The 16,672-nt window shown below is 38.7% G+C and overlaps 1 protein-coding gene across 1 annotated transcript in view; it reads right to left on the reverse strand.

Moving 5' to 3' along the window:
* Positions 1 to 244: 244 nt before the first annotated feature.
* The window catches only part of LOC146489638 (5'-3' exoribonuclease 1-like), a 38,677-nt gene continuing 22,249 nt past the window's right edge, over positions 245 to 16,672 (reverse strand). Inside the window, 18 exon segments of the mRNA XM_085103604.1 lie at positions 245 to 1,190; positions 1,791 to 2,156; positions 2,277 to 2,387; positions 3,132 to 3,219; positions 4,217 to 4,277; positions 4,911 to 5,040; positions 5,322 to 5,462; positions 6,760 to 6,799; positions 7,282 to 7,483; positions 8,223 to 8,449; positions 11,238 to 11,307; positions 11,413 to 11,545; positions 12,589 to 12,648; positions 13,435 to 13,570; positions 13,881 to 13,964; positions 14,154 to 14,239; positions 15,364 to 15,430; positions 16,337 to 16,452. Coding sequence (XP_084959730.1) covers positions 915 to 1,190; positions 1,791 to 2,156; positions 2,277 to 2,387; positions 3,132 to 3,219; positions 4,217 to 4,277; positions 4,911 to 5,040; positions 5,322 to 5,462; positions 6,760 to 6,799; positions 7,282 to 7,483; positions 8,223 to 8,449; positions 11,238 to 11,307; positions 11,413 to 11,545; positions 12,589 to 12,648; positions 13,435 to 13,570; positions 13,881 to 13,964; positions 14,154 to 14,239; positions 15,364 to 15,430; positions 16,337 to 16,452 — 2,394 coding nt within the window. The 3' untranslated portion in view covers positions 245 to 914.

A 16,672-nucleotide genomic window follows, 5' to 3' on the forward strand; every position in this document is an offset into this window, starting at 1 on the left:
ATTGGCACAGGCGACGCGACAGCTAAAAGAATAGTAGAAAACAACTTTCTTCTCTACTCGTACAGAGCACTGGGTTAGTTGTATCTCCTAGGCAACGGTGGCTACCTGTGCAAGCCAATACTCGCGGGTTGATCTTTATTTGCCACTGGCAAGATTGGGAAAATATGGCACTGAAAGATTAATGATATAAGCTTGATTTGAGCTTGACTCGTGCTAAGAGAAAAAAAAAAGAAGCAAAACAAAGTTGGTGGTTGTTGTTTAATACCGAATCACTCACAATTAAAAAATAAATAAAAATATCAATTAAAAATTAACACTATCACTAATTTGCGGAGAATAAAAGCAAATGTTGCAACAGACAAAACAACATCGTTGCTATGGTAAGAACACGGAAAACAAAGCACGCGCATGCGCGGTAAAGGATCTACAGAAAGCTTCGGCATCTTAATTAAAAGAATGAGGAGTTTAGGACTGTTACAAACACAGAGCTCCTCTAAAGATCAAAAAACACAGAGCTCCTCTAAAGATCAAATGGCAGCTGTAAATACAGACTTTTCTCACTTTTCTCCCATTCTCACATTAATAGTTTCGAATTGTTAACACAGACATGGCCGCCGTGAAAAGCATACGTGAGTCGCATAACTCATAATTCACTGTTCGACATGGTGTGGTCCAACCTTATATTAAGTAAAAACATGGAAAACAAGATGGTTTACTTGAAACGTTGTCTTCACAATATTAACTTTAACTAAAAGACATCTCATGGAAGAGGGCAATAAAAATATAAAAACATATCTAGTTCCTTGTTATCTCCAGGGATTCTTATGTCTTTTGGATGGAAAGGATGATAACACATCCCTCCATTGGGTGTACAATGTACTAATACTATTAACGGTAAGCAATACTACTGTGTGCTAGCTTTTCTTTGCAAAAAAACTTGGAGCTAACAGTCTTTTAGCAGAACCGCTCGGTTTTTTGAAAGGGGCAGTATTTTTGTTAGTTCTCTGTTGTGGTACAGCCTGCGTGGTGTTGCTAGGGACATTTTGTTGATTTTCAGTTGTTTGTGTTTCTTCCTCTGGCTGGCTCTCATTTTGTTTGGTTTTTTCTATAGATTGACCGTTATCACAAATTTCCGGTGACGCAGCCTTCTGCGGTTTTGATGGAGAGGACTGGTGACTTCTTTTAGTAACCTGGAAACAAATCAGTTAAAACATCCGTTAAAAAGAAAGAAATCTAGAACGAAACGTACTGATTGCTAAACCAGTTCCACGATCCAAGTGTGTTTGATTACAAAAATGATTAATTCTACGCTCAAGACGACATACTTGATTACATGATAAAAACCAAGTCATACATTCCCTCTGAAATACGCTATACTCGTTTATCAGTTTCTCCCACTTCTGCCCATCCCCTACACTTAGAGGTGCTTTGAAGACAATTGATTAAAACGTAAGCCCTGAATACCTGGAATCTTAGTTCCCCCCGACACGAAATGCATCTCTAAGACAAACCGGCAACAAACTATCGATCGATAAACAAAATGCGACATCGCCCACATTTAAACTGCCTGGAATCGAAAGTATAAGTTCCTATCCATGAGATCACGCCATTTTTGCATATCATTAACTCCTTACTTTTCACAATCCACACGGAATATTCTACTTCAAATAGCTGAATGAAAGAATTGAGAGGGGCTCCAGTTTCTTTTGCTCTTTTTTCTCGAATTCTCGCGCTCGCTTGGAAAGGAAACAACTGCTAAACAGGCTACTGTAATAACAAATGCAGCACACCTGCAGTGGGATGAACGGTACTGCTGAAGCACTGAGAGCAGGACTAGGCTGGGGTGACTGTTGCGGCATTCCTTGCTGGCTTCCTGTGCTGGGTCTTGGCTGGGGTGACTGTTGCGGCATTCCTTGCTGTCTTCCTGTGTGGGGTCTTGGCTGGGGTGACTGTTGCGGCATGCCTTGTTGGCTTCCTATGTGGGGTCTTGGCTGGAATGACTGTTGCGGCATGCCTTGTTGCCTTGGAGACGGTCTTACTGCAAAGGCTGGTGGAGTAACTGGTTGAAATGGAGCAGAAAAGAAGCCTGGGGCAAAGCGCTGCTGCTGCTGCATAGCTATCTGTTGAGGGCTTGGCACGTTGGGCATGATACGCGGCTGAAACAAAATTACATTAAAAACTTTTCATATCATTCAGATCAGCATGACCAGAACTACTTCATCCTTAGAGTTCAATTCATTTTGTTTTTTCAAGATTCACTGTAAAGGCATCTTTACCAGTTGAAAGAGTGCTACAGATGCCGCACTCTCTATAGCCTCGCCTTGATCCCGACACTCACTACCAGGGAATTTAAATCCATTGGCCAACTGCACTATAGCAATTACACCCTGAAAAAACAAGGCAAGATTCCTTAATTTTATAGCATTGACAATTTATAAGGCTATTCACCAATCACATAGAGAGAAAAAAACAAAGGCAGATAGAAAGCCTTTACGTAAACACGATTATTGATAAAACTTTACAGCTTGTAAGACCTGTGATGTGAGACCTTATTTACGTTGAATTAAAACAGATCTAAAACAGAGAGAAAAAAATAATAGTAATAATAGTTAGAAACGGTTTTTTTTTTCAAAGCAGGCTAAAAGACAAAACATTTCCTACCTTTGTAGTATGCCTTAAATAAATAACACCAATAAGAGGAGCTCATTAACTTAAAAAGGTGTGAATGACACATTCAATACAACAAATGATGACTATTTACTCTTGTCATCCTCGATGGAAAATTGTAAAACGAACATTACTAACCAAACGGCACGGGGAAGAATATAGCTCCTGCATCCAGATACCCAACCAAAGACACGCGGCTTTTTGTTACACAAAAATATCATTATGAAGGAGCTATTAAACACATTGGTTGGGCACTTGCATGAGCTGGACATGCACGCATTCGGTTTGTGAAACCACCCCGCAACGCCACACATTATGATGATGGCAGAAAGAGACCAAAATGATAACAACGTACTGGTGAACTGCCAAGAAAGATGATGGGAAGAAGGAGGGGGGGGGGGGGGGGGAGTAGTTACAGATACTGAATATCACACAACACGCATACAGATCGCACTGAGACCTACCCCCTGAGGTGTTGGCGTATGATGGTAGTATGGCGGCGGCAGACCAACAGAATGACACCAGTTTAATAAAGCTAATGACGGCATGGTCCTGAAACACAAATCACATCAAAAACAGTGAATGATGAATGACCAAAACGGACAAAATAACTTGGATTTAACAGCTGTTAACTGTGATGCTAAACCGGTAGACCAAGCTGGAAAGACGCAATCTGCGTTTTACGATAAACATTGGTTTCAAAAGATAATTGCTTTTCGTTGAGTATGAATATTTCTCTTGGCCTGTAAATTTTGGCACTACTGAGTTAAAACCTCAATTAACATACAAAACAAATGTTTTGTTTTTTTTTCCGACAAAAGAATAATCATGGCTTATGCACGTATTTTAGTGAGCTCACCAAAACGAAAAATAAGAAACAGAATAGATTGGCAAAAGCAAAAAAAGATTCGCCTGCTCTGAAGGTCTGTCATTCTCATCAGAGGCATAGTGAACAGACCAAGTAGAGAGTTCAAGAAACGCTAAACAGTTAAACACACGAAGGAAGAAATGTAAACGGAATGGCGAGGAAGAAATTTTAGGGTGCGTTCGACTAACCCTATTTCGGAATAGGAAAACATAGAATTATGACAAGAAATCCCTGATAAGAGGATTTTGGAGTTACTGAAGTACAAAATCACTCTTAAAGTATCACGTGCCAGCGAAATTTTCAGAAATGTCTTCCCAAATTTACTTGAAAAGAGAAATCCAAACAGCTACTCACCTTATTCTACTTCCGGAATACAGTCAATTGAACGCAATCTTAAAAAACTCTAGGGTGAATCTCTCTAACGACACGTTTCAAACTGCAGCACCACAGTAAAACACCCAAAATCCCCAGCTTCCATGATAGCTTACAGGATTGGTCGCATTACAGAAAGCTGAATTTGCGCCTTAAGTTAATGTAACAAAACAAAAAAATCACGCCACTCCTTTAAGATGCAGCTCACCGTAACTGTTGAATAACTGGGAAGGTCACTAATGATCCGACGATCTCAATTAATTTGGTTTGGAAATGCACGTGCTAACTAAAGACTGTCTACCAACTCACCCAGTAGGACAAGGTAGTAACGGAGGCTGAGGAACAAGCGGAACAGGGACTTCTGCAGAACCTTGAAAAAATAAATTATTAGTGAAATACATACATATCCTTTATTTAAACACGATAAGGTTTAAAGCTCAGAGCTTGTGGGGTCGTGTGAAAATAATTACAATACGAAACTATGTTAAAATGGTGAAAAAATTACTTACAGAACACAAAATAATTGACTACAGCAATTAAGGCATAAAATGTAAAATACGTAGAAGCATTTGAAATCTTGATAGTGCTTCGGCAGCGACTAGGCCGACTGTGCGCTAAAATCAAGTTCCTTAAAATAAGAGTCCTTCTTCACTTTACGATAAAAATCAGTAAACTGGCCCGTAAAGTGAGTCGAGACAGCGTTCCAAAGGATAGCGCCTCTATAGCTTATAGAAGCTTATAGCAGTTGAGTGACCAGTTTCTATGTCAAAAACTAAAACCTTTAAAACTTTGGAGTTATCAATGCCTGGTCAGATTAACAAGGGAATTTTCGTTTAAGAAGGCCGAGTCTCTGGTGGGTAGATCTTCTTCAGTCAGCTTTCCCACTGACAACTGCGAAAAGGGCAGTAACTATATAAAGGTTTCTGTTCATTAGTCCACTTTGTGTGGTAAAAGTAAAACCGTTTTAATAACTAAATCCTTTTCAATGTAGACATGGACTTACCTTGGCTGCGGAAGAGTTCATCGAGTGACAGCTGCTTGCCACGAACAGAAAGCTCGGGTTTGGATGTTGTTTCCTTTTCAGCTGGCTTCTCACCAATCTGAAGCAGTTCACGAAGAGCCTGAGTCCCTTCCTGAAAACAGGTACATTTGCTGTTTAAATTGCGCTAAAACACTATCTTCATTGCTTTCACAAAATACAAATCAGAGGTTATTTAATTTATCTAAAGTGGGCTTTACAAGTCTCAGCCTTCTTCGTTTGAAGGGAAAAGGGAGAAATCACCAAGCTGGTTCGTGCAAATTCAAACAGTGTTGATCTTGTACCTCCAATGCACCTTTACCAACAAAATGTGCACAAACTGACTCAGCCTGTCACACATAACAAGTACCCCGAGACGGCTCAACCAAGACTAACCTTCATCAGTGTATCTTCCGTCTTTTGTCCAGGATTCTTGGCATCTGAGTCAGAACCAGATTGGGGAGGACTGGTTTCCTTGAGCTTCAGTTCTTTCCACATGTCAGCAAATTCTCTTCGACCATCGTTGGCTTTGTCAGCCTAAGCAACAAATCAAGGAAATATGGAACAAGGTATGATTAAACTCACATTTGAAGCGATATGCTCTAGTAGGCTGAAATGTCAGCTGTTTATTCGCCCCAAATTCTTATGGGTCCAGACGAGAAAGACATTTGAATTGAGTGTTATCGTAACATTACCCAGTAATGACGCAACCGTATTAATAAGCCTTCTTGACTGATTAGTGTATTTCTGTTTTTTATTTACAGCTGACCTTGTGCAACCACATCTCACGAGGCTGCTCTTCGTTAATTTTCGGGATATGATTAAAGTCAGCTTTGTCTGACATGAGCTGTTGTTCACTGCTTGAAATCTACACCTGTTCACCTGGTGTTCGAAAGAGATACTATGCTTGGGATGTGTCCCGTAAAAGTGGAGAGAATGAGAAGTAATAGTTTTTCCATAAAAGAATATTTTATACACTTGGATAAAACGCCCGGTGTAGTTGCTGAAATGAGCTATCCTCCGGGGAGGGGGGGAGGGGAGGGGTAGAAGAAAGCAGTTTCCACATTGCTTGGGGCGATGGGTTGAATCAGGAAAAACAGTTTATTTCAAGTGGAGAAAAAGAATACATGTATGTGACGTCACTATGGCCCCATCAAGTCTCCGTCCTTATCTCGCCGCAAACCGAGTAGCAAAATGTTTTCGTCCACACTAGCTTTTTCGTATCATTTTCACGTGTCCACGCTAAAACCCTCGAAAACGATAAAAATGACTGGGACCTGGGGTTGCGCATATGTAGATACTCGGATTTGGACTGGAACCGATGTCGTCTGACGGTATTTACATCACTGTTTTCAAAAGTCTAAGTTTTCGCCAGTCCACACTAAAAACGTAGCGATTTCAAAACGATGAGTTTTCAAAAGTTTCCGTTATCCTCGACGTTTTCGGTCGTTTTGGTGTGGACTATAGGTGAAGAAAAAAAAACGTATCAAAAAGTATACGTTTTCAAACGAAAACGCATTACCGTTACCACAATTAACATTTTTGTCTACTTATTACAAATTTAACTTCTACCGCTTTGTACTTTAAATAACTGAGGATGACAGAAGTTTCTGTCGAAACATGTTTTATAGACTCGAAAGTTTCGTCGTTTTCCTTAAAATATAAAAACGCATTACTGTGTACGCAGGTGCCTTAAAGGGAATATGGCCCTTGAAATTCAGACCTCTCCCTCCCTTGTGTCCGCGATACGTAGGGCGGGCAGATCACTGACATCTCAGACTACATATTCAAGTGGTAAAAAGAAAAGTCAGATGCATTTGAATGCGTTTCTAACCTTTTGGAATCTTGGAGGTGTGGATGTTTGTTCATCACTGCTGTTATGACAAAAATATATTAGCAACATCATTGATGTGAACAAGAGGAAATAATAAGGAAACCAGAGCAAACAAGGGAAGGGCAAACCTGTGTTTATCTTATTCCTTCCCACCAGTTTCTGCTACCAATTTACACCGCAGCCTTTGAGTTTCCAGGTATTAAGTAATTATAAGCAAAACCAGCATTTGCGCAGTTTCCAAGAAAACACCAATTTGAGTTTTATCACGGTAAGTCTCTTATTCATTGGCCTGTTTCAGGTGTGCCCCTGAGAGCCACTCGCCAGTGTAATAAGCTTATATACAAGTATTTGCTTTTCAACGACTAGGACTAAGTGCAAAGTTTTTATTATGAAAATTAGTTTTCATTCATACACAAAACTAATTTTCATATGAAAAGCTTTGCAATTAGCCTCGCTTTCATAATAAGGTTGACAGCAACTCGAAAGTGGCCTATTATTGTAAAGGAGCAAGATTTCTGTCACCTTTCAGTTGTTCTGTTGGTATTAATCTGAGCTTGTGGGGATCCTCTGGCTTGAATCACTGGTGTCCGCTGCTTTGTTTTGTTGGCGGCTGACTTTGTTGGAGTCTTAAGCTGGGAAGGACTGGTGCGAGAGTTAGGGTCATTTGACAAACCAAAGCCTCCACCATACGGAGAATTTGGAAACATTCCACGACCAGGGGTTCCTAATTAGGCAAAAAGGCAAAACCAGTAGTTGTAACTATAGCTATATAACTGATCACATGAATTAACATCCCCACCCCTGCCTCCAAAAAAAAAAAAACTGCAAAAACGACTAAAGCAAAACACAATTTTAGAAATTTAGTGTTGGGTAACTAACTACAAAAACAACCATCAGATTGCATTGGTATTACAATCTTCCAGAGAATAATTCATTGCAAGCTTGATCATTCAAATCTTTCCATGTAGTCTTGATTTCTTCATGAGTTTGTTTAAACGTTGCACAAAGAAAGTCCAAATAATTATTTTCAGTAGGATTAATTCACTCCATGTTCTCTGGCCAAAAGAAAATTGATCGAAAAAAAAAAAAGGACCCGCCAAGGCTGGCCAGCCCTCTGTGGTGGTACTTTTCTTGAAAAATAACTGCTAATAACAACGTTAACCTAAATCTTGTTTGATTATGTCTATGAATATTATCATTTTTCTTCAGTTATTCGGAATCCCAATGATGTGAGCTATTTTCAGAGTCCCCGCGAGTTTGGTCAATAGGCCGTTTCAGAGTTGCTGTGAGCTTCATTATGAGAGCGAGGCTAAGTGCAAAGTTTTTCATATAAAAATTAGTTTTGTTTGCATATGAATGAAAACTTATTTTCATGATAAAAACTTTGCTTTTAGCCTTGCTTTCATAATGAGGTTCAAAACAATTCGGAAATGGTCTATTGGCATTTGATTGTAAAGCTGCACACACACCTGGAGACTCTAGTCTGACATCAGGTGACCTGTGTTTGTTTTTCTTGCCCAGTTCAGGTGATGCCCCCAGGCTGGGACTGAATGGAGGCCTGCTGGGTGTGCCTGCACTGCATGCCTGCTGCTGGCCTCGGCCTGATGACTTCTTGGCTTCGCAGCGATTACCGTAACTGATGTTAATAAGGGACGAGCCAGACATCAAGTACATCTTGTTAGATGAACATCTGAGTAAAATCAAAGGCTCCTGTGAGCCAACTCGTGAATGCAGATGACACATAGTAATTGAAATTTAGACGGCTACGGAAACTTCCTCAAAAGCTAAAAGAAATTATATCTTTGCCCGATTATGTAACGAAAAATGACCATTCTTGTTCTATTAAAATGATTGTCAAATTATTCTGTACAGATTGAATAAGCCGATTATTCTGATGCGCCGATTAAAAAAAATCACGTGTTTTTTTTATTCAAAGTTCATAGGAGCATGTGCAGCTACGTCATGCAAATTCGTGTCCCCGATAGTCCGGGGCTACTGGATTTCGCGATCGGGCTAGTGGATTCTAACCATCACTTGCCCGATGGGCAAGTGAAGTTTTTTTGGGAATTAAAATTACAAAATTACTGTAGGGCAAGCCGATCTCACAAAGGGAAATATGTTCAACAAAGTATCGCATTACATTTCATGCCCGACATAAATGCGTGAAATTTTTCCTTTGGAGTTCAGTCCACGCAATCCTCAAGTAAAAATAATGAACTATGACAAGCTCTTGCTAAATAAGAATTATTTATCGACCACGTCCTTTTGCTTTCCCATAAATTACCAGTTGTAAATTTCGAAAATGAAAGATTTTTCCCCTGTGAAACCTCTATGAAAGCTGACAAGATCTTAAAGTGTTCATTTCACCAGAAATTTGCATAATTTTGTCTACGACGTCAATGATGCGTGACATGGCACGTTCCGCTTTCGCGTGAAAACTGACAAATTAAATTATTTCTAATTAAATTATTTCTAAATTAAATTATTTTTAATTTTTAAAAGAAACCGCACTTTGTAGAAAAAAACGAAAAAAACCTATAACTTTGCTCAGATTCAACGAAAAATCTCCATTCTTACACTGAAATGATTGTCAAATTATTCTCTACAGAATGAATGAGAGAATTCTGACGCGTCGTGAAAAAAAATTTTCACGTTTTTTTTTTTCACTAATTGAGTTTACGACCCCGGACTTTCTGAAAAACTGAAAAAACTTGTAACTTTGCTCAGATTGAACGAAAAATCTCCATTCTTGCACTAAATGATCGTCAAATTATTCTCTACATATTGAATAAGAATTTCCTGATGCGCCGTGAACAATAAATGTTCGCGTGTTTTTCCCACTAATTGAATTTGAAACTCACTCACTGCGCACGCCCGAAAGTTAACGACAAAACCGACCGACTGATCGACCAAGTCAAAAGCCAGCTATCGCTATAACTCGTTCATTGCACATGCGCGCATTCACGAGTTAATCAAAGGCTCCTGTGAGCCAACTCGTGAATGCAGATGACACATAGTAATTGCAATTTAGACGGCTACGGAAACTTCCTCAAAAGCTAAAAGAAATTATATCTTTGCCCGATTATGTAACGAAAAATGACCATTCTTGTACTATTAAAATGATTGTCAAATTATTCTGTACAGATTGAATAAGCCGATTATTCTGATGCGCCGATTAAAAAATATCACGTGTTTTTTTTATTCAAAGTTTATAGGAGCACGCCATGTGCAGCTACGTCATGCAAATTCGTGTGATAGTCCGCGGCTACTGGATTTCACGATCGGGCTAGTGGATTCTAACCATCACTTGCCCGATGGGCAAGTGAAGTTTTTTTGGGAATTAAAATTACAAAATTACTGTAGGGCAAGCCGATCTCACAAAGGGAAATTTGTTCAACAAAGTATCGCATTACGATTCATGCCCGACATAAATGCGTGAAATTTTTCCTTTGGAGTTCAGTCCACGCAATCCTCAAGTAAAAATAATGAACTATGACAAGCTCTTGCTAAATAAGAATTATTTATCGACCGCGTCCTTTTGCTTTCCCATAAATTACCAGTTGTAAATTTCGAAAATGAAACATTTTTTCCCTTTGAAACCTCTATGAAAGCTGACAAGATCTTAAAAGTGTTCATTTCACCAGAAATTTGCATAATTTTGTTTACGACGTCAATGATGCGTGACATGGCACGTTCCGCTTTCGCGTGAAAACTGACAAATTAAATTATTTTTTAATTAAATTATTTTTAAATTAAATTATTTTTAATTCTTGAAAGAAACCGCACTTCGTAGAAAAAAACGAAAAAATCCTATAACTTTGCTCAGATTCAACGAAAAATCCCCATTCTTACACTAAAATGATTGTCAAATTATTCTCTACAGAATGAATGAGAGAATTCTGACGCGTCGTGAAACAAATTTTCACGTTTTTTTTTTTTTTCACTAATTGAGTTTACGACCCCGGACTTTCTGAAAAACTGAAAAAACTTGACACTTTGCTCAGATTGAACGAAAAATCGCCATTCTTGCACTAAATGATCGTCAAATTATTCTCTACATATTGAATAAGAATTTCCTGATGCGCCATGAACAACAAATGTTCGCGTGTTTTTTTCCACTAATTGAATTTAAAACTCATTCACTGCGCACGCCCGAAAGTTAACGACAAAACCGACTGATCGACTGATCGACTGATCGACTGATCGACCAAGTCGAGAGTCAGCTATCGCTATAACTCGTTCATTGCGCATGCGCGCATTCACGAGTTAAAAAGGGGAAGAGCTACAAACTTTCCAAAGGCAAGCATATATGTTTATTCCTTACTTAACATGCATTGGGTGTCTGCGATGCCGGTAACCCAGGAAGGGAAAACCAAGCACAACTTGACACACGATGAGTTTTTTTGTTATTGTCTGATCAGAAGGTAGCTACAAACATCAAAATTGAGCAAGGTACATCTTCCCTCTAAATACAGTACCTTAGAGGCTGCCCGCCAAGGAATGGCTCGTCAAACACGACTTCATACATCACATCAGAAGCATCATCTCCTAAAAAAAGTAACACAATTATGAAGTATATTAATCTGGATAACATAGATCTACAAAACTCAAAAGGAAAACAATTACCTAAATTGTAATAACAAAGTAAATTACCCTGATGTATGCCGGTGACAGTTCCTCTCAAACCAAATGGAACAGCTGCATTCAGCTTGATATTAATAACTCGGTCAAACAACTCAAATATTGCATCACTGTCCGGGGGAATGGATCCTAAATACTCAGATGGCTACAATAAAATAGAGAATCAAATTAAAGTTATTTTTCTTTCTTTTTTTTTTAAGTAAAGCTTAGGGACTGGTCATAAAGTACCGGGGGGGGTGGGCTGGAAAAATTCATTTTTACGAAGGCTAGTTTTGTGTGACCCACCCTCATATTTTTGCAGAATAATGCATGGCCCACCCATATTTTTCAGGTAAAAAATGAAATGACCCACCCCTAGTAAATAAAGGTAAGACTATACATAAAACTAGACAAATTAGAGGACAAGTATGATAGAGGAAGGAGCACACATGCACAAAGTCTTGTTTTTGAAGTTTATCATTGCATGAGATCTATTTTTGTTGAAATACCTGAAATGATTTTGAGAAGATAATGTGCATCTAATATGTATCATTAATAACCACATGGAATCATAGTTGTTCATTTTAATGGATGCGAGTGAACTTGCCCTTTTCTTGATAGAATGTGTAGTTCCAGAAAATATCCTTACCCCACCCATGGAGGGAATTCAAGATTCTGGAGGGGATGGTGGTAAGAGAAAGAACAAAATTACAGAGATTGTATGAAAGAAACTTGGAAGTTCCTGGCGGTAGGGCGTCCTTTTATAAATTCCCTCTGTGATGGGGGATGGATATTTTCTGAAACTACACAATTATAATTTGTGCTTTTACTGTTAATACATTTCACAGTTTTACTGGCAAAAGGCACCATTTGATGCAAAACATGTGCAAAAATATTATGTGCCCCACCCCTTTAATGATGCATGGTTTTTGCTAGCCCACCCCTTTTTACATGCATGAAAACAGTGACCCACCCCCCCTTTTTTTCCAGCCCACCCCCCCCTGTACTTTATGACCAGTCCCTTAGCACTGTGACACATGGAAGGAAAATTGAAAGAAAGAAATTTTCGTAGCTACATATAAAGATAGAACAAAAAGCAAATAAACAAAACAAATAGATAAATAAAATAAAATAAAATAAAGCAACACAAAAACCGGCCATGTGAGCCAATGCAATGTTACTGGTCTCACAATAATACCTTCTACTCACCCTAAACAATAGGTACGGCCGCACACGGACTTTCACTGTCTTTGATTTCTGGTTCAGTTCCTTTCAAATTTTATTAAACCAAGGCAGATAACATAGGGAAAAAGAGTAAACAAAGTAAGTTTGGAGTCGGCGGGAAAGAGAACGCGAGACAAAACATGGTTTAGAACGAAACAAGTCACAGAGATATAAAACTGGTGAGGCTATAATGTTAGATTTTGTTAAATTATGTCAGATTTTGTAGTCAGTTTAACCCACTGGATTAAACGGCTTGGGCTTGGCTTTTGCGTTGCTGTCCCATGACGTGACTAGATGGGATGATGATGAGTTACACAATCATCCCTCAACATCTTTGTTTTAAACTCAGTGGTCAGGATCGGTACATAAACCTTTGTAGTTAAAGGCAATGGAGAACAACATCACAGCAAAGATCTGCAGACTCTGATGACCATTGGTAAGATTGAAAGACAGTGGGTCCTTTGCAGCTAACAGTCACATGGTACAGAATCTGCCATGCTGCAGAACAAGTTGCGCACTGGGACATCTAAAACAAAGCGACTTCGTTCAGTCAAACTGAAATTTTTTTTGTTTTGGATGTTCCAACGCGTAGCTTGCTCTCAAGCATAACGGATTTTGTACCATGTGACCGTTAGCTGGAAAGAGCCCATTGCATAACAAGACCGAGATGCCTTCACATTACCTGTTTAAGAAGCTTACTTTCAGATAGAGATGACTTAATATCCCTTCCAAGTACCGTGTATTTTCATTAGAAAACAAGTGCACATTGTACCGAACAAGGAAACAAATAGTAGACCATAGTTACACTATGAACAGGACGGTGTTGCTCACCTTGGTTTTTCGAACAGCTTCTTCTATGGCTTCAACAACTGGTTCATCTAAACTGTTGTTGCCACATTTGACCGGCTCTAAGCTTAAGGTCGGGACTGTCTTCAGCCAGTCTTGAACCTCTGATAAAGGGGCAGATCTGTAAAACAAACAAACAAACAAACAGACAAAAATGTTCGGTTTTCTTTTCGGTTGTGTGGTATAAGTTATCCTTTTCAGATGATCTTCTCTCATGAAAAAATAAACGTGTAACAAAAGTTGACAGTAAGTTTAAACGTTGGGATGTCCGATCAGCCAAATTAAATTATGCAATTAAAATAGCTTAATAGGTACAATTTTTATTGGTATTTTACAAATCCGATATCTTCAATCACTAGTTTTATGTTTGACCTACTGAGCATCAGTCACTTGGTCAGAAAATTGACAGTTCAACCACATTAAACACTCACCCATTTTCTTCTGTACCCAAATCATTTGTATAGAAATTATCCTTTGAAGACATCTTTGCCAGGGACTCAAAAAGCTGAGGAAACCTGAGACACATAAACAAAAACCATCAAAACCAACAGCCTTGGGCACCCTGTTGTGTGGAAAAATCCTGATTTTTGTTTTCTTCTGGAGGAGGGTGGGGGGGGGGGGAGGGTAGTACGCAAAACTAATTGTCTATTCTACCTCTGTGTATTTAACATTAATCTAACAAATTGGATCCATGATGTCATTACTTTATTAAATATTCAGCAATGGTTTTCCGTGCTGTGGGAGAAAATGTCCAACCACCATCTTCTGTTCTCCGTGCAAATCCAAGAACCTGCGCAAAAAAGAAAACATATTCACACCCAGCCTGTGGACAGCTATACTCTAGAGATAAAGCAGGTCAACAAACTGACAAATTTGAGTAAAATAACCGGCACCATAAGGCTAATAATGATTATTAAAAACTGGATCAATGGTTATAATTCCAGAGTTTTGATTGGCTTAATGGCCATGGTATATGAGCCATAATACCATGCCCAAGAAATAGCGACCATGAAATCTTCTTCTGCTCTTTCAGGGGAAAATAAAATCAGCAATATCTGGCAACATTTCTTGGTTGTTTTAATACAACAATAAATACTTATCCCACGAATGCGCGTTGGAAATGAGCATATTCGCAGATTTTAAGTTCAGATATGGTTGACGAAGTAAACTTTTCAAATGAATAACATAAGAATGGTTACTATACGGAAAGAGCCAACAGAACGGTACAAGACTATCTAAAAGGTTTTAGTATAAATCTACTAGCGTTCTATCACGAATGCTGTTATCTCATTGGCTACGCTACTCACTATCTATTCTGTTGTAGATAGTTATTATAGTGAGTAGCACGTGGCGTGACCTATTTATATTATTCAATAAAACCGTGAACCTGTCTTGTTGTTAAGTTTTGAACGACTAGTAGATTTATACTAAAACAATTAGATTATTGGCTCTTAATTTCAATGTGTGATAGTTGAAGGCGACGAGATAGACATTTTGAGCTCATAATCTAATTGTTAATTATGAAGACAGCAATGAATAACTGGACAAAGACGGAAGTGTAATGACTCTCCATCTCAAGTGAATGATAATGCTAACACAAACATACTATTAAGCATGTCAACCCTGAATCCTCTCTCCCAACACACCAGCCCCCTTCTGTCCTCTCCCCATAGAATAATGATGCGCTCCACAGAAAAAATATATTCATAAACAACATGAGATAGGCATAAGCCGCTGGGCCTATCTTATACAATAGAAACCATCAGAGCTTAAAGTGGCTGCAGTTGTTTCTAAGAATTTCCAACTACCGTGAATTAACTAAGAAAATTTGATATTTTTAAAGTATTAGAGATCGCCTGCAAGAGCTGTTAAGTAAACTTGTCTGTACACAAGTTATACGACTTTTCACAATACCTCTTTGTTCTGTTTGCTGAATTTCATGTTCAATCCAATGTCAAGCTTGCTGCCACTACCAGATACACTGTAAAACACAGTTGTTAAATACACATGAAACAATTTATTGCTTAGTTGTCCTCACAGTGAAAACCCCTCCGTCAAGCTACCAACTGGGTAGGGTAATCTAGCTGTATGAATGCCAGATGGCTGGATTAGAAATTGAGATGGTATTTTTTCAGTCCACCACGAGGTGGTGGCGCAATAATGGCTGGCTGTAACACGAGTGCATCCTATTCCTATTACTTTATTAATAGCTTTTCCTTTTTTCATTCTTTGCCATCTTCTGAAGTACAAATTAAATTGACCACCATTAGAAAACCATATATGACGTCTCACATGCAAGTGCAAGAGTGTCTGGAATAACATTGGCTGATCTTTGTTACACATTTTCAATGAGCGCGAAATGTTTTGCAGGGACTGCAAAGTATTTCTCTTCTGCAGCTTAACTTCTGGATCAAAAATTATCCTTGTACACATATCCATAGAAACCCAGGCCCTGCACATTGCACAGATATCCCAAGGCTCTTATGAAACAAGTTATAATGCACAAGGCGTGCACAACTTTTTAAAGAAATTCAGAAAAAAAGAAAGTTAGTGTAAACAACACTTCCCCTATTATGTTTAAGTCACTTTCGATCTACAAAAACAATAACAACAAATTTATTGAACAATGAAAACAGTGGGAGCCGGCAGTATTTAGAATTTTACCTATATTCCAACTGGTAGTTTTTTTCATGTAAAAAATTGCAATTGGTATTCACTTTGGTCTCAATAGATAAACTGAGACAGCTCCCTGCACTCCTCTTTCAATACATATTCGTTGGTGTGAATTGTGATGTGTTCAACCACTTACTGTTGCTCTTCTTCAAGCAATGGATTTAATAACTAATATGTCTACATACGCTTGTTAGTGATCCAACTGTGTACTTACTCTGCACTGGATCCTTGTGTTACCAGGAAGCTGCCTGTAATCCTTGATAGCAAATTGGAAGAAATACCAAGCTTCTTGGCTACAACATGTGCGGGCAGGTAATTGAGTGACATAGCCTACAGAAGCACAAAGACTGTCAGGCAAATAAAAAAGCCCCTCGGGTTTGTTTGTGGAAAATCTACCCTTGGAATGTGGTGAGGAAGAAAAGTGTGAGCTTGGGTTTGAACTGACTTTACAAGATCTTTTATCCGCCTTTGGAAGTGACCAGTAAAATATAAATATTTTTCCTGCCCTCAAACTCTTTCTCGAAAATTTAGCAAATCATATTGTGGACAA

Source organism: Pavona decussata, unplaced genomic scaffold (assembly GCF_977016875.1).
Source record: "Pavona decussata unplaced genomic scaffold, jaPavDecu1.1 SCAFFOLD_4, whole genome shotgun sequence".
In the NCBI taxonomy this organism is placed as follows: Eukaryota; Metazoa; Cnidaria; class Anthozoa; order Scleractinia; family Agariciidae; genus Pavona; species Pavona decussata.